Genomic DNA, 17,736 nt, shown 5'->3' on the forward strand with positions numbered 1-17,736 from the left:
TACTACTGAGATATAGTGTGTTATGATGTGACATTGTAATGTCTCTAAATTCAGAGCTCTAAGATACAGAGTATAAATTTGATTTTGTACACAACAGAGAGCCACTAAGTTTTTTGAACACAGTAACGTATGATCAAAGAAATACCCTTGAAAGATTAATGAGCTGAATCACAGACAGGAGATGAAAATTCAGATACTTTTGGGGGCCAGACTGGTAATGTATGTGGAACAGCAGGATTTAAGACAATAAGGAAGGGTGCTGAGTAGGACACAGGGTAGTACATGTCCAGCATAGAGTTTTCAATTTAAAACAAAATAAGAGACCTTGCTGGCTAATAAAACACATTTGGAGACTCATTAGGCCCCTGGAGTGTAAATGGTATACAGAAGAGATTAGAGAAAGAACCAGGACAAGGAGTTCACTGAAGATAGTGTGACGATCCTACTGTGCGACAACAAGCTGTAACAGCAGGCACAACAGGTAAAAGGTCTGGAAGTGAGAGGTAGATCCAGAATGGGCAGCATTTGCGAATTTAACTGTGTGTATCAGGGTCAAGAAAGGGACTACTCAGGAGAGCTCAGATGATGGAAAGAATCGATGGTGGACAAGCAGGTGAAGCCCAGGGTGGAGAACTCGTTTGGTGAAGATTTTACACACAGATGTAGTATAGGGGAAGGTATGGGAAGTACTTCCATGTGAAAACAGCCAGAGAACATCTGGGCACCCTGAATCTTCCGCAGGCAAGTGCTGTTTTCATGTGTTTGCTGGCTTAGAGGGACTGAGAGCCAGCAGTTCCATCCGACGGCTTAGATCCCCCTGTGGAAAGCACTTGGTTGTGTGGTAGTGTAAAATGTCTACAGCAGGACCAACAAATCTTTGGGTACTCTAGATCTGAAGGGTTGGATCCCAACTCCTATTAATAGGACAAAATGTTTCATCCAGTCCTACTTGGAAAGGAGGAATTTATATAGTCCATCCAGCCAAAATAGGATAATTTTTGGTAATTCTGTCTCTTGGGTGTTAAAATTACCTATCTGAAAAGAGAATTCCTTAATCAGAATGGTGAGAATTTGCTTTCATTTGGACACAAACATGCTTATTTGAAGGCCCAAGTTTCAAATTATACTTTCATTGTTTGGCTTAATGTATTTTATTTTGCTTCTTGTTTTAAATGAAATATTTTTTCTCTTCTCTTGGTAGTCTCGTCCACCTGTGACCACCTCTAATACCATCCCTCCTGCTGTGGTAGCAACTGTCTCAGCCACCAGAGCTCAGTCTCCAGTTATTACTACAACTGCAGCACATGCTACTGATTCAGCACTTAGGTATATTTGAGGGTTTGGAGATCAGGCCCTCCTCCTTTCCCTTTTTCCTTTCCTTTCATTTAATTCAGTAAATCCTTATTGAGCGCTTTTTATGAGCTGTGTAGTGTCCTAGATGCTGGAGATAGAGCCTGTTGCTGGAGATATACAAATGAAAAATGAAGTTTTTTAGATGGTGAAAAGTGCTTTGGGGAAAAATTAGATAGGGTGGGATTTGGAGTGACAGGTTAGGCGTACAGGCTTACTATTTCCTGTACGGTGATCTGGGAGCACTGTTCTTAAGAATAGATTGGAGCAGAAAATTGAAAGATGTATTGAAGTGAGCCATGTGGCTGTATGGGATAAGAGCATTCTAAGCAGTGGGAACAATAAGTGTAAAGGCCCAAGACAGGAGTGTGTTTGCCATAGTAAGGAGAAGCAAGAGACTAATGGTAGGAGAGTGGCAAGAGATTATTTTAGGAGGTAACAGGGTCTCCAGATTCGGGCCTTCAGAAGCCCTCTACAGGTTTAGACTTTGCTGGGGTGCAACGGGAAGGCTTAGCAGAATTTTGAGCAGAGCAGCGTGATGGTCTGAAGCCTGGCTACTTTGGAGAGGCAAAGTTGGAAATGGAGAGATAGTTTAGAAAGGTATGTAGGAATCCAGAAGAGATCATTGCTGGAGGTGGCAAGACATGGTTAGATTCAGAATAGAGTTTTGAAGTTGGCTGAGAATTTCAGAGGAATTACATAGGGGCAGTGGGAGAACAAGAGGAGTCAGGTTGTTCTCTCACTGCCCCTACGTAATTCTTCTGAAATCCTCATATCAAGTAACTTGATATAAGGGACAGTGGGAAGAGTAGGTTTTGGGGAGGAATTCCAAACTAGTTTTGGGCATTGGAAGGTTGTGCTGACTTCTGAGCACACAAGTGGAGATGATGAGATTGGTTAATAGATGAGTTTGGAGTCCAGGGGAGAGTTATGAAGGAGATTATTTAGGAAGACTGTATAGATGGGGAAGAGGTTTATGAGAGAAAAAATGTCTCCTGGATGAAAGGGCTGGAGGGGGAAGCAGTGTTCTCAGGGGAGAACCCAGATTCATTAGGGAAGGGAGGTAAAGGATATATTCAGGGAAGAGATTGAGGATGTAGGGGATTTTGCTAAACGGACTGTAAGTTCAGAGGCTGCAACAGAAGGGTTGGGTAGCTGAAAAGGGAGAGAACTATAGAGCCATACAGGGATAGTCTGGCTGATGAAGGAGTGATCTGTGATGCTTCCTAGAAATGACACAATTGGGTGAAGACATGTTTGTCCTGATCCCAAGCCATATTGTGGTAAGGCTGTGAAAGTTGGGGGGAGACAGTGGGATGTGAGTCTCACCAGGAGGTCTTTTTTGATTCATGTGTTTAATTATGTGGTGCCTTTGGCAATATAAACAAGAAGACATTCACTGAACAGAAGAAGGGGTAGTAGGCGTGGAGACTAAAGCTGTCAGACCAGAGACCATCCATAACTCTCAATTGCCAGTTGGAGGCAGGGCAGAGTGGTAAGTCTAGATGCCTCCCTGGTTTCTTCCTTGTTTGACCAAGTAAATAAAAAGGAAACAAGGGAAAGAAAGAGTGTTGACTTTCAGGATACTGAGTTTATCCATGGAACAGTCAAGTGGCAGTTGTCAGCAGGTGATTGAAGAGATGTTGGTGCCAGAGATAAAGAATGGGTTTGGAAGTCATCAACCTGTGGGCTACAGTTAAAGCTTTGAGGTAATCTGAGTCTCTCCAGGGGGAATGAATAAAAAGAGGGCCTGGAACGGAACTCTGAAGAAAGTCAACTTTTATATGCAGAAGTGTACCTAGGACTTATATTTAACCATTAGCTCTATCATTCACTAGCTGTGTGACATTAGGCAAGTTTCTCAACTTTCCTGCTCCTTAGTCTCCTCTTCAGTAAAATAAGGACACTTTCTGGTAATTGAAAATATTGCCTGAGGTACAAAGAGACACAATTGCCCAAAATAAAGTAGACTGTGTTGTTTGTTTTAATTTTACATTACCTGTATATTCAGATGGTATGAAGAAATTCAAAAGTTATGAATGTGTATACAGTGAAAATGAGTTAATTTTTTTTAAACCATGTTATCAAAGTTATCTGTCTTTTCCAGTGTATTGAGTTTTTAGTAAAAACAGTTGAATTTTGTCAGATGTCTTTTCAGCGTTGTGGCAGTCACTGCTCTGGGCACTAGAAATGCACTAGTGAATTAAACAGACAGAAACCCTAATGACCAGATGATTTTTCTAGTTAAATCTATTAACAGTGATAAATTTCTAATATCTAGCTCCTTTTGAATTCTGGAGCCAGAAAGTTTAAATAGACCAATGTCCACTGGAGAAATAGAAAAAAATTTCAAAGTAGTATCTTCCGAAAAGCACCAGGCCCAGACAGTTTCATTGAATTCTACCAAACTCTCAAAGACCAGAGAAACCAATATTAATTAAATTGGTTCAAGGCATAGAAATGAAGGAAGGTTACAAAAAAAAAAAAAGTGGTCTTACTCTTTATGTTAAATAGAGTAATCCTGTGTGCCAGGTTTTTTTTTTTTTTATCATTTCTTGTTGTTCATTGCTTGGTTGAATGAAATTTATTCTCTGCTACTTTCTTCAAGAAGGACTTAGAGGACCAGTATTTTGCGTTTTCACATATTCAAAATCATTTTGCAGGTAACATTATACTTAAGCAGTAGTTTAGGTGATAATTCTTTTGGTTTCTGTATTTTTTTCTGTGAGTATTTTATCACTATTTTTCCTCTGCCTTCTAGAACTGGATAATGTACAGAAGTCTGAGGCCAGCCTGATTTTTTTTTAATCCCTTAAAAGGATCTTGATATTTTTGCCTGATTGCCTAAGATTCTTTATCTTTGAATTTCAGTGACTTTCCTGGGATGTGTTTTGTAGTGACCATTATGTATCGTTTTGTTCTGAAACATGGTGTACCTTTTTAATCTGCAACATGAAACTATTTATGAACAGTTTTATTGAATTGTATCTTTGTATGTTCATTCTGTTCCATTTTAGTGAGGGGGGCACCCGGTTACGTATTTGTTGAATCTTTTTTGCACAACTTCCTTATCTAAGCTTTATTAATTTTTTCCCTTTTGATTCTGCTTAATTTTCTCACAGTCTTCTCTGTTTCTTACTGAGTTTCCAGCATTGTCTGTCATGCTCTACTTTTAGTTTTGCCTTCATTCCTGACGCAGCTGGATATTTTCTTCTGTTTCTGTCTTGAGCTGTGCCTATTTATTGAGCCATGCCTGTCTCCTGTTGTCTTATCCTTTTGTCCAGTGAGCTCTTACATCTTTGCTTTGTGTTTTCATTTTGTGGAAGGAGTTATTTCATTACGTTTCTTCATTCATGGTACAATTTTCATCTACTTAGTGAAAGCCTTTCTAGTAAAATGCCCCTTTTTCTGTCCACCATTTTTCTTGTAGCATCATGAAATAGATCTTATGCTGGTTGCTTTCTGAGTACTCATCTTTGAGTGGAGTTGAACTTATTCTGCATCAGCTATTTGTAATTGGTTCTTGTGGGCTGGGCTGTGTACTGGCTTAGGGGAAATTTTCCTAATGACTCAGGATACTCTGTTCGTGTTTTCTTGGTTGTACTTCTCTCCTGCCAGTGAAGATAGACTGCCCCAGATGGCAGTTTCTCTTTTCTTTGGGTCTCACCACATGCCGGGGTCTTTTTTGTGTGTGTGTGTGTGGTTTATTTGTTTGTTTGTTTAAAGTAAGCTCTACGCCCAACATGGGGCTTGAACTCATGACCCTGAGATCGAGAATCACATGCTCTACCCGCTGAGCCTGCCAGGCACCCCTCACCACATGCTGTTTTTCACATGGCGCTTATCCATATGTGTGGTTCTTAGTTCAGCCCTTTGTCGTTGATTATTGGATACTGGAACTGATCCGTGTCCAGGTCCTGCTTCACTGACAGCTCCTGCTGTTACAAACACAAGTTTTTGGTTTTCTGTGTCAGAGTGCACTCCTCACTTTGGAGAATTATACTTGACTGGATTTGTCCCTTAACTTATAGCTGCAGAGATCCTGTGTGCATTGACTCCTGTGTCGCCGTTTGGGTATCACTGCCCTTGGCAGTTCTGCTACCTCTTCTGTGGTTTGAGGTTTCAGGTGTCTCTTAATGTTGCCAAAGATGGAGACTGCATTCCTCTTTGTTTTGTTACTATTCTCTGAGAGGAGGAGAAAATCCCAAACCTGTAGTCTCTGCCTGCAGTACTTCTTGTCCTCACTTTAAAGAAGTCAAACAAAGATCCAGCTCAACACTGGAGGATGGTCATGGGTTCACTCATTGCAAATTAACCCCATATTTTCTGTGTCAAGTTTCTAAATTGGGTCTCTGTCCCTAGAGCAGCCTTTGAGACCATTAAAGAAAATCTCATCACTAGGAGAAGGGGTATATTGATTAAGACAACAGATGTGGGAGCACTTTCTAGCTGAGTGACTCTGCTTAATCTCTGATCTTTTTTGTGTAGGGGTGAGTTGCCACTATGGACTCAGGGGTATTTTATTTACTCAGTGTATTTTAATGAAAATCCTTTTTTTTCCCAGTTGCCCCAGATTCAGCTAGTGAGAACCCCTTCAAACTGGTTTGAGTGTCATTTTGATAACTCCTCTTGGACTTTGAGTACTTTCTACTTTTTGGTACATGATAAATGAGGCCCTTTTTTATTTTTCTGCCTCTCTGGTCTTGAAATCAGCCATTTCTCCAACGATTCTTGGTTCTTTTTAGTGGAGAATGGTAATTAGAACACAAGATCTGGGTGCTAAGGGTATACATTGCTCCCGGGTTATCATTGCTTTTGGGCTCTTTCTGTGGACAGAGGTAATCAATACAGTAAACAGTCATGTCTTCATACTGATATTTCCAAATGAAATTTAACATTACAGGTTTTTTTCTTTCTTCAGTTTTATATTTATACATCTTTTCTCTTACACTGCAAATCTTCTGTCAAGACATTAACATAACTACTTGGTTTTTTGGTCCATAATTAAAAAAAAATAGTTTGAAAGTAACAATTCCGAGTCCCAAGTTCACATGTCTTAAATCAACCTCTTATTTTCTGTAGATTAAACTAACAATAAGACTGAGTGTGAAGTTTGAGACTTCCTCCCCGTTCTTTTGTGTTCAAACTAGATCCCACAAAACGGAGTGAGAATATATTCAGAGGTCACTTGAAGTGATCGTTTTCTCTGTGGGATATGTAGTAACATTTTCTGTTACTTAATTTACATTCACATATTTCCAAAATAAAAATATACAAAAAGGTATACAGTGAGGAATATCACTCTCCTCTCTGTCCCTCAGATATAGCATGCTGGGGCACGCCTGGGTGGCTCAGTCGGTTAAGTGTCTGCCTTCAGCTCAGGTTGTGATCCCAGGGTCCTGGGATCCAGTCCCATGGTGGGCTCCCTGCTCAGCAGGGAGCCTGCTTCTCCCTCACCCTCTCCTTCTCCCCCTGCTTGTGCTTGCTCTCTGGCTCTCTCTCTCAAATAAATAAAAATCTTAAAAAAAAAAAGTAACTTTCAAAGAAAATACAGCATATTGTATTTTTCTCTTAATATATTCTGGTGATGATCCAGATCAGTACATAGAGATATTTATTCTCTTTATTTTTAGCTGTGTTGTACCCCAGCTTATGGATGTACTGATGGACATTTCAGCATGTGCTGTTGCGTATTTGTGATGGTGTATTTTCAAGATCTGTGGAAGTGGGAGTGCTAGGCCAAAGAGTAAATGCCTCAGTTTCGTCACCTAGAAATGGCAATAATCGGGGTGCTTGGGTGGCTCAGTCAGTTGAGTGTCCAACTCTTGATTTTGGCTCAGGTCATGATCTCACAGTCCTGGGATCAAGCCTTATGTCGGGCTCCACACTCAACAGGGAGTCTGCTTGAGGATACTCCCACTCCCTCTGCTCCTCCCCGGCTCATGCACGTGTTTTCTCTCTCTCTCTCTCTCAAATAAATCTGGGGGGGGGAAAGAAAATGGCAATAATACTACCTACCTCACAGGTCATTATAAGGAGTGCTTATATTAATATATGTACAGGAATTAAAATATGCCTAACATGTAATGTACCTTATAGACATGTTCGTGGTTTTTTTTTTTCCATTAAGAGTAAATGAAAGCGGGCGCTTGGGTGGCTCAGTTGGTTAAGCGACTGCCTTCGGCTCAGGTCATGATCCTGGAGTCCTGGGATCGAGTCCCACATTGGGCTCCCAGCTCCGTGGTGAGCCTGCTTCTCCCTCTGATCTTCTCCCCTCTCATGCTGTTTCTCTCTCGTGCACTAATACATAAATAAATAAAATCTTTAAAAAAAAAAGTAAATGAAAGTCAAAGACTACCATGTACTATAGTCTGTGCTTTCAAAAGCACTTAAAAACGTATTTAAATACTTAATATAAATATTCTTTTCTGGCTATTTTTTTTATGACCCAGACCTTTTAAATATGAGTATGTTTAAGGTGAATTGAGGAGACCCTTTCCTGGTGATTTGAATGTTGACATTATTCTTCGTTATGAGATTCTTCAAAATTATTTTTATAATTAAGTTCATCTGTCCTAAATTTTATTATTTTAATTATATATACATATATCTCCCTGAATGGTTTTCATCATAAATGCTGGGAGCAGGTGTCTTACATGGCACTGTGCTTAGCGTAGTACATTGTCAACTATTAAAACTCCAGTCTCCAAAATGGGTTTTTATCTGTTAAAGCTGCAGAGACATCCTGATAGTTGCAGTGACGAGTTTATGCAGGTGGTCTGTGTCGGCAAATATCATTCTTCTCATGTTATTCTAAAGTCACCTTTCAGGAGGGTGTGAAAGCCATACAGGGAAGAAGCCAGGCTGCAAAACAAAGTCCTAATTATTATTCACTGACTGGACCAGTGGTGTTCAGAATCCTGTTACTTTGAGCAAGGTCTGCGTCTCCACTTGCCCCATCAGGAGTAATATCCTCAGGCTGATTCCGCAGGGATTGTACCCAACACTTGACGCTGCACCATGCATTTGAACTCCCACGACAGCTGGTGTAGTGGTCATCTTCAGTAATTTCAGGAGCCACAGAGGTACTTGAACTCTCAGTGTGATAGTGGAGGTCCTGGTCAGAATTGGCCTACCACGTACCGGCTCACCTGGTCCAGGCATCTCACCAGTGTGCTGCTGCCCTGGCGGTGACTGAGAAGGCTAACTGTGGAATAGCCACAGAACTTGTATTTTTCTTCTTTGTGTTTCTGGATGTAACTGTTGGGCTGTGTTATTCATAGTAAAAAGTGGATTTTGCCATAATGTGGAGAGAGAATGAAACCTAAACAAAATCTCAGAGTGGTCATTTAAATTACCAGAGAACATCCATTCCTCGTTCCCAGCCTTTTAAAAATGACTAGTGGAAGAGGCATAATAGAAAGGCTTAAAAAGAATGACCCAAGGACTTTTTAGGTTATTCAGGTTTTTAGGTTTCTAGGTTTTTTCTGGCTTGAGAACATGAGAGTCACTTAAGGAAATCTTTTGAGGTCCTTTACATTTTGGGTGAACGTAGGGAATGGGCCTGGGGAAATGGCTCATCCTGGAAAGCATAAAGATCCAGTCTCCAGTAGTAGGCTTTCTCCTCAGTGAGTTCCACCAAGTTCCATAGTTGTATCCGTGGCCAATTTTTCAGCTTTCCTTTGAACTCAAATGATAAAGCATTTAGCTCTCTTTCTTCAGAGAGAAAACCATCCTTCATTCAATTTGAACATTTTATTCACAGATGCCCTGTCCTGTCTGTTTTTAAAGCATTTGAAAGAGCATGTTTATGATGAAACCATTGCTTAGTTTAGAAACATGCGGTCTCGAAGTTTAGACCCTTACAAGCTCAGCTTATTCACTTCTTTTTAATTTGTATTCACGTGGTTTCAAAATATAAAAGCATAAAAAGATGTGTAGGGAGTGTCATTCTCTCCTCTGTCCCCCATCCACCAGGATCCTGGTTCCTTCCCTTTTACCTTTTCTAAGTTACCTGATAATAACTAACTGGATGTCGTTCCAGAGTTAATATAGTCAGATTTAAATACAGTTCTTATTTTTATCCTTTCTACCCAAAATTAACTCATACATTCTCTTTACTTTCTTTAAATATAACAACATGTATTGAAAGTTTCCTATTTCATTACTTAGACAGCCTCATTGTTCTCTTAGTACCAGCACAGTGATCCATTGTATGTGTGAATGGGTTTGAGGTGGTTTCTCGTACTTGACTATCATAAGTAATATTGCAGTGAATAACCTTATACTTCAGTCATTATCTATGTGTGCAAGAATACCTGTAGGATAAATTCCCAAAAGTAATCAGAAGGTATATGCAGTTATAATTTCAATACCTACTAATTACCTTCCTCAGGGTTTATACCAGTTCGCACTCCTTCCAGAATGTTTAGAAGTGCCTATTTCCTTGCAGCTTGAACAACATTATGCTGTCCATTTGGGGGGGGTTTGCCAATCTGATAGGTGAACAGTGATATCTCCGTGTATTTTAAATTGTATTTCTCTTCCTGTGCGTGGGAGTGAGCATCATTTCTTTGTTAAAGAGACACTTGTGTTTTCTCTTTAGTGAACTGGCTATGTATATCCTTTGCTTTTTATTGAGCTATTATTTTTCTCATTGACTGCAAGGAGCTCCTAGTATATTAAGAGGATTACACTTTAGTTTGAGTCTTTTGACCATGCTTATAGTGTGTTTGTGTGTTTTGCTATGTAGGTTTGCTTATTTGTTCACAGAGTAAATTTTTTGATCTTCTGTAGTTTTTGGATTTTGAAAGCTTTCAGTAGTTAAAAAGCTCTCATCCATTCTGAGGTTATAAAAGAATTCTTCTGTATTTTTTTCATGTACTTTTTAATTTGCTGTAAAATCTTCGATCCTCCTCTTATTTATCCTGGCATAGTAATGCATGAAGCATGGATCCAATTTTATTTTTTTCAAAGGGCTACATAGTCTTCCCAGCATCATTTATTAAATAGTCCATTCTTCCCCCTCTGACTTGAGAAGCCAACTTTGTTATAATGTCAAGTTTTCTTGCCACTGCTGCAATTCCAGTAGCTTGCTGCCAGTTAATTTGACATGGTTTCTGTGTTGATATCTCTTTGAATCATTAGACAATCATAGCTAACTTTTGAAGGAATCATACGGTAAGGAATGATAGGAAATTGAGAGCAGGTTAGTGCTTTGGGGGCAATGGGGTGGGCTACTGTTAATCAGGGTTGTCTGTAATCCTGCCTTGTAATGTGAAAATCTGAGTGTGTATCTCCAGCTTTGTCCACAGAGTGAAGTGTATTGATTATAATAATGCTTACTCAAGATTGTCCTAGAGTGTTGGTTAACTATACTGAGAGTGCTGAAATTGACTAAGGATTAATTGATTCAGTTCATGGCGCATATTGATACCTTTGGAAATAGGTTTATGGAACTTACAGAAGAGAAACTTGACAGGCCATTTACTTCATTGGTTCACCTATGGATGTCACAGACCTAAAACTACAGCCGTATGATGATGATCTAGTACAAGATAGTAAATGGCCTGGACTGCCTGCATTGTGTTTAGAGACAAGTGAGAAATCATGTCTTTTCTGTCTATTTCAGCCGGCCAACTTTGTCTATCCAGCATCCACCGTCTGCAGCAATTAGTATTCAGCGTCCTGCACAGTCACGGGATGTAACCACAAGAATCACACTGCCATCTCATCCTGCGCTGGGGACGCCAAAGCAACAGCTTCATACCATGGCTCAGGTAAAACCAGAGGTCAACCCATCTTTGGAGGCTGTGGGTTAAAACCAGATTTGTGCAAAACTTTCCGAGAACCTAGTAATATTGAAGGCAGTGATTGCTTTTAAACTGGATGGAGGGGCGCCTGGGTGGCTCAGTTGTTAAGTGGCTGCCTTCGGCTCAGGTCATGATCCCAGGGTCCTGGGATCGAGCACCGCATCAGGCCCCCTGCTCGGCAGGGAGTCTGCTTCTCCCCCTCCCACTCCCCCTGCTTGTGTTCCCTCTCTCGCTCTCTCTCTGTCAAATAAATAAATAAAATCTTTAAAATAAATAAATATATAAAATAGACTGGATGGAGGGGGAGATGTTCTTGTTTATAACTGTGTCGTGGGATATCCCCCCTCCCCCCTCTCCCCCCTCCTCTCCCCCCCCAGAAAACGATCTTCAGCACTGGCACACCAGTGGCTGCAGCAACAGTAGCACCTATTCTGGCAACCAACACCATTCCTTCAGCTACCACGGCCGGTAAGTTGGCAGCCCTGCTTTTCCTTCTAAGGAGGTGTGAAGAATGAGTGGTAAGTTAATTTCTCATTTCTCAGCTTCAGTCAGAGAAAAATAGGGTGAATTCTCTTTTCCCAGGAGCTTTCCTCGGGTATTTGAGAATCTGTAGTGTGGGTAGAGAGGCCACTGTTGAAGACTTTTTTTCTCCAATTTCAGGATCTGTGTCACACACACAAGCTCCCACGAGTACAATTGTTACCATGACAATGCCCTCACATTCATCCCATGCTACTGCTGTGACCACCTCAAACATCCCAGTTGGTAAGTGTCCTGCAGCCTTCACACAGAGCTTAAAAGGGATTTTTCAGCCCCTCTGACGAGGTCTTCATATCGAGGGCTAGTATTGGGTGTTTTGGTTTTTTTTTAATTATTGTTGATTTTCAAAGCAACACTGAATTCGATTTTTGTATATTTGTCATACAGATTTGGTGTTGACCGTAGTGGGGAAAAGAGGGTAATAATCCTTGAGAGCTGAAAGTAAATGTTATTTTAACACAACTTTGACTCCTCATTTATCAGATTTTACCTCTCCTGTGTGTGCCTTTTAAAGAGAAGTTAACTTCACTGACATAGTTAGATGAGATCCACAGAAAAAGCAAGAAAGAAGCAAGGATCTGGAATGAGGAGAACTTGTACATTGATGGATTGTTCAGGAAAACTCTCTGGGCAGTGCACAGCAGGAAGGGTGATAACCCTCGGGTTGATTACCCTCAGTTCTCATCTGACTGCTACCCCAAGATACTTCACGAACATCCTAAAATTTCTTCTAGGCTTTGTTTATTCCCCTTTTAAATATATGCCTTGAGTATTTTTTAAAAATCTTTGAAAAGTTTCTGGCGGCCAAAGAGTCATAAAGAGCAGGGATTGACAACCTTTCTCTGTAGGGCCAGATAATAAATATTTTAGGCTTTGCAGGTGTCATAGGTCCATGTCACAACTGCTGAGCTGTGGATAATATGTAAACAAATGAGTGTGGCTACATTTCAGTAGAACTTTTTATGGACACAGAAATTTGGATTTCATATCATTTTCATGTGTCGTGAAATGTTCTTTTGATTTTTTCCCCCCTGGCCATTCCAAAGTATGAATCCACATGTAGCTCATGGGCCGTACAGAAACAGGCATCGGGCAGGATTTGCCCACAGTTTGCTGACACCTGTCCTAGGGGCTGTGTCTCATTGTCACAGCTTCCAAAGCAGAGACTGGCTTCTGAGGCAGAGTGCTGCTTTCTTTAGTTCACAAGCCCCAGGTTTAGTTTCTGGTATTAGCTTTGCCTTGGTTGTATGACAATAAGCATGCCATCTTACTGTTTACTTCCAGACACATGGGACAGCTGCCATATTTTTCATAAACTTTTAGAAGAGTGTTTTTGTAAGATGACACACTGACATACTTAACTGTCAGAAATCTGGTGACCAGACATAGAAGTATGACTTCCCCACCTGCTATGTTCCAGCACTGCGGTAGTTCCTTCCTTCCCAAGTAAGACAGCTTCACGTCCCTCTGCGCAAACTTGGAGGACACTTTTCTGGAATGAGGGTGGAGTCCAGGAAACCCTTCCTCCTCCCTTAGATAACTCAGCCATGCCCATCCTTAAATTGGTACTAAGCCCCATGGTAGGCTTCTAGCAGTGAAAACACTGCTGCTGGCTCTTTCTCAGGCTACTGCTCGTGGCAGCTTGGCATCAGAGAGAGCACACTTCTTTCTTACCCCCTTGGTGAAGGTGAAGGTGGTTCATTCCCTCCTGTGAAAAGAAGAGTGGGGCGGAGGGTGGGAGTGTGTGATTTTAGCATTGATGAACTTCTGTTGAAAAAGATTGTTGCTTGTTCCCTGTCACTTCACAACATTTTCTAACTATATCTAACAGTGTCATCAGTTATCCTGAGCATTGTAACAACAGAACCAGGCTTATTCTTGCCATTTTTATAGTGGAGAGTCTCACTATAGCTAGAGAGAAAATTAGACCTATAAAGGAGGACAGTGTACCCTATAGGGGCTCTCTGGTTTCATCTTGAATCACCTCTGTAAAGAATTATTTAGAGATTAGTTCTTATTTATGTCACTGTGTCTTGCTGAGAGATTACACTGTGGAAGTAAACTCAGAGTACCAGGAGACAGAAGTATGTGCATTCATTTGGCTAAGACTATCAACTTTTTACCAGTCTTAAGTTACAGTATTATATTCCATATCTCCCAGCTCTTTTATCTTTGATTTTTAACCATTTGCTAAATTCTAGGTGTGAAAATCATTTGACAGAAGTGTCCAAACAGATTTAACATCCGCCACTAAATGTGATAGATTTTATCTAAGTTCCATCAGGCTTATGCACTGGTTTTCTCTTCTTCTTTCATAGTAAGCCAAGTATTTCTTTGTTACGTCACTATAGGATCCCGGTACAAACGTACCTCAGTTGAGAAAGGATACCTGATATTAACCCTAGAGCACTGATTTTCAAGTGGGGATTTAGTGGATATATTAAAATCACCTAAGCAGCTTTTTCCAGGTGACACTTGATTTCTCCAAGTGAGGTTAAATATTTAGTTCAACCATTTTTTAGTCGGGGAAAAAGCCTGATTAACCATAAGCATAGAGTTTTTGCCTTTAATGAATGCTCATTTCCATTAGAATACCGTCTTTATTTTCTCCATGCTCTGGCCCACATATGACAGTGGTGTCAGAATTCTAAAAAGCAGAATCAGATGATCACAGCATTCAGAAAACAGGGATCATCTTTGGAGGTGGCATTATGTTCAACTTAACAATTTTTGCATTATGTTTTTCCTTAAGTCTTTTTTTTTGATAATTGACAATGTGTGTCTTTTTTAATTAGAAAAAAGTACAGATATAAATTCATGGGCGTGTGTATGGTTTATCAACAAGTAGTTAGCCACTTTGCCAATTGACAGCTGCATTCCTATTGGGAGCATTCTTTTCTCCTACCTTTTATTGGGCACAGTGAAAAAATAAGGCTTAGTTGCTTCCCACTCGGCTCCCCCTCTACTTAGTACTGACGGAAAATGTTTCATGGCAGCTTCTCTCTGCCAAGTCACCATCAGTGGTCGAATTGGGCATCCCAGCTATCATCCTGCAGAAACTTCTCCAGCTGCCTCCCTCACGAAATAGCTGGGAATCATGGTGGGCTTGTGCTGCTTACCTTTGGTGTTCAGTGCACTGCACTTTGGGTAATGTGGTGGTGTCATCCTAGTCTCCAGTGTTTATGTGCCTGTCACTGGTGTAACTGGGATCTTACACAGATGGTAGCTGTCCTTCTATATATCTAATGTAGGTTGCAGCTTTTCTTTCCAAATACTCCCTCCTAGAGTTAGCAGAGAGGTCTGTAAGAACACTAAAGTATGTACCAGTTCAGCTGTACCTTCTAAACAAAACTTGATTGCAAATGCTAAAGGAGAGCAAACTTTGAACCTCAGATTAGATTTGAAAACTCTATTGTCATTTTGATTTTGCTATAAAGTATTGTGCAAAATCACAAGACATTCAAAGGATCTTGGAAATAAAGTGATTATTTAAAGAAGGCCTTCCCAGATGAGGAAACTGAGACTTGGAGATTAAAATGATTGATTCATTACTAATTAGCTATGGATGCTGCAGTAGAAGCTAAGGTCTTTGCCATGTTGGTATTCAAAATTTTGTTGATTTTTTTTATTGTTGTTAAAATTTTTTCTCCTTCTAAAAAAGGTCTCCAGGAAGACAGGTCAGGGAGAAAGGGCCTGATTGCTGGTATTTTTGTTAAAGTATTGATGGTGAACCCTGCTTTGGCAAATAACAGTACGAACATATGAATGTATCAGTAGATTATTGGCTTGAAATAATTCAGTTGAATCTTATGTACTGATCTTTCTTTTTTTATTTTGATTAAAACTAAAGATCCAGGCTTCTTAATACTATTTGCGTTCTTAAGATTGTTGCTGGCCAAAAATGTTTTGGCATGCCAATAAAAGCATATGAGAGGTAATATGATTGGATTTTGCATTTGTAGCTAAGGTGGTGCCTCAGCAGATCACACACACTTCTCCTCGGATCCAGCCTGATTACCCTGCAGAGAGGAGTAGCCTGATTCCCATTTCAGGTCATCGGGCCTCTCCAAATCCTGTGGCCATGGAAACCCGAAGTGATAATAGGTAGGAGGGAATGTGCCAGTTACACTGCCCCGTTGTGTCATTAATTGTTTTGATTTTTCAATAACACAAAATGTCCGAGAAATATAGTATATATAGTTATTCTTATTTTCAGATTTCCTCCTGAAAATAATACCGTGTATAATTTATTTTTCATTTTATGAAAATGTGCTATGTTTATTTAGCCATTCTTTTTTTGATGGATGTTCTCCTGGTATCTACTTTTTCATTTGGTGTGTTTCTGTGTTTGATTTATTTTGAGCTGGTTTGAGAGTGTGGTTGCAGCGTCATGACCCTTTATCCCTAAGTACTTTCATTTTCATCCCGAAAGAACAAAGACCTTCTCGTAACCACAGTGCAGTTATCCAAAATGATTCTTTAGCCTTCCGTTCCCTTTCATACAGTGACATTTTTGAAGAGTATAGCTAGGCCAGTTGTTTTTGTAGAATACTCTTCAGCTTAGGCTTGTTAGATTGTTTCCTCAAAGTCAGATTCAGGTTATGCATTTTTAGAGCAAATACCACTTAGGTGATGCAATCTTCTCACAGTTACTACATCAGAGAGCTCATGCCGCCCCTATGTCTCATTGTTAGCCCTGTCAGCACTAATTACCTAGTTAAGGTGATGTTTGCCAGATTTTTCTATAAAGGTATATTTTTTTCCTTTTTTTTTAAATTTTAAAGATTTTATTTGAGAGAGAGAATGAGCAGGGGGAAGGGGAAGAGGGAGAATGAGAAGCAGGCTCCCCACTGAACAGGGAGCCCAATGTGGGGCTCGATCCCAGGACCCTGGAATCATGACCCTAGCCAAAGGCAGACGCTTAACCGACTGAGCCACCCAGGTGCCCCTATTTTTCTCCTTTGTAAACCACTAATCTGTGTGAAAATACTTGGAGCCTATAAATACCCTGTTCGTCAATAAACTTTCACTCAGTGGCATTAGCATCTGTTGAGGATTCTTGGCTGTATCAGTTGATGGTTGCAGTATGATGGTTGCAAGATAATGACTTTTTCTACCATTTCTTCCACGTTTATCAGTTGACATGTTTATGTAAATAAATTTTACCTATCCCCATTTATTTTGTTGTATATTTTATTTTTTTAAATGAGCATGGACTCATGGATTTAGTTTATTCATTATTATAATTCATGATTGTCTTCTGTTTTGATGCTCAGATCGTCTCTGGAAGCTTTTTCAGACCAGTTCCTGTGGGTTTTCCATGTCCCATACAGTCTACCCCTTCCTTACTTCCCACCACAACAAAATATTCCAGGTTTCTCCTGAATATTGTTTGAGCCCTGGAAGCTACCATTTCTCCAGGGAGCCCTGGTTCTTTTTCATCATTTAGAAACCAGAACATTAGCTCTGTTTATTGCTACTTGATTGTCATTTCTTCCAGGCTCTTTTAGCTGACAGAAATAGGAAGCATGTGATGTCATAAAAACTCTTCAGGGGCGCAGGGTTGGCTCAGTCAGTGAAGCGTCTGACTGTTGGTTTCATCTCAGGGTTGTGGGATTGAGCCCCTGCCGATCAAACTACATGCTGAGTGGGGTGCCTGCTTGAGATTCTCTTCCTCTCCCTTTGCCCCTACCCCAGTTCGCGCTCTCACTCTTTTGTAAAGTAAATCTTTAAAAAAAAAACAACTCTTTAGTACATGCTGATCCTTCTAGTTCAACCCCATTACCTCCCCCATTCCATATTTGTATCTCTTCTCTCCCAGTGAGAATCTGGTACAGTGCATATGAAGTAGTTTCAGAATTGGATCATTTTTAAATGTTCTTGTTTGAGGGCGCCTGGGTGGCTCACTTGGTTAAGCGACTGCCTTCGGCTCAGGTCATGATCCTGGAGTCCCGGGATCGAGTCCCGCATCGGGCTACCTGCTCGGCGGGGAGCCTGCTTCTCCCTCTGACCCTCCCCCCTCTCATGTGCTCTC

At 40.5% G+C, this 17,736-nt stretch overlaps 1 protein-coding gene across 13 annotated transcripts in view; it reads left to right on the forward strand.

Annotated features, from left to right (window-relative positions):
• The window catches only part of SAP130 (Sin3A associated protein 130), an 85,027-nt gene that overhangs the window by 14,957 nt on the left and 52,334 nt on the right, over positions 1-17,736 (forward strand). For all 13 annotated transcript variants that reach the window (XR_008505642.2, XM_064586357.1, XM_064586356.1 and 10 more), the window contains 5 exons: positions 1,202-1,326; positions 10,982-11,129; positions 11,540-11,630; positions 11,823-11,927; positions 15,665-15,806. Coding sequence is in view for 12 of the 13 variants with exons in the window: in XM_064586357.1 (XP_064442427.1) it covers positions 1,202-1,326; positions 10,982-11,129; positions 11,540-11,630; positions 11,823-11,927; positions 15,665-15,806 (611 nt within the window). In the remaining variant the exon portion in view is untranslated. The remainder of the gene's footprint in view (positions 1-1,201; positions 1,327-10,981; positions 11,130-11,539; positions 11,631-11,822; positions 11,928-15,664; positions 15,807-17,736) is intronic.

This window comes from Mirounga angustirostris, unplaced genomic scaffold, assembly GCF_029215605.1.
Source record: "Mirounga angustirostris isolate CCGP_5_RB_7025 unplaced genomic scaffold, mMirAng1.0.hap1 SCAF_3, whole genome shotgun sequence".
NCBI classification, from domain to species: Eukaryota; Metazoa; Chordata; class Mammalia; order Carnivora; family Phocidae; genus Mirounga; species Mirounga angustirostris.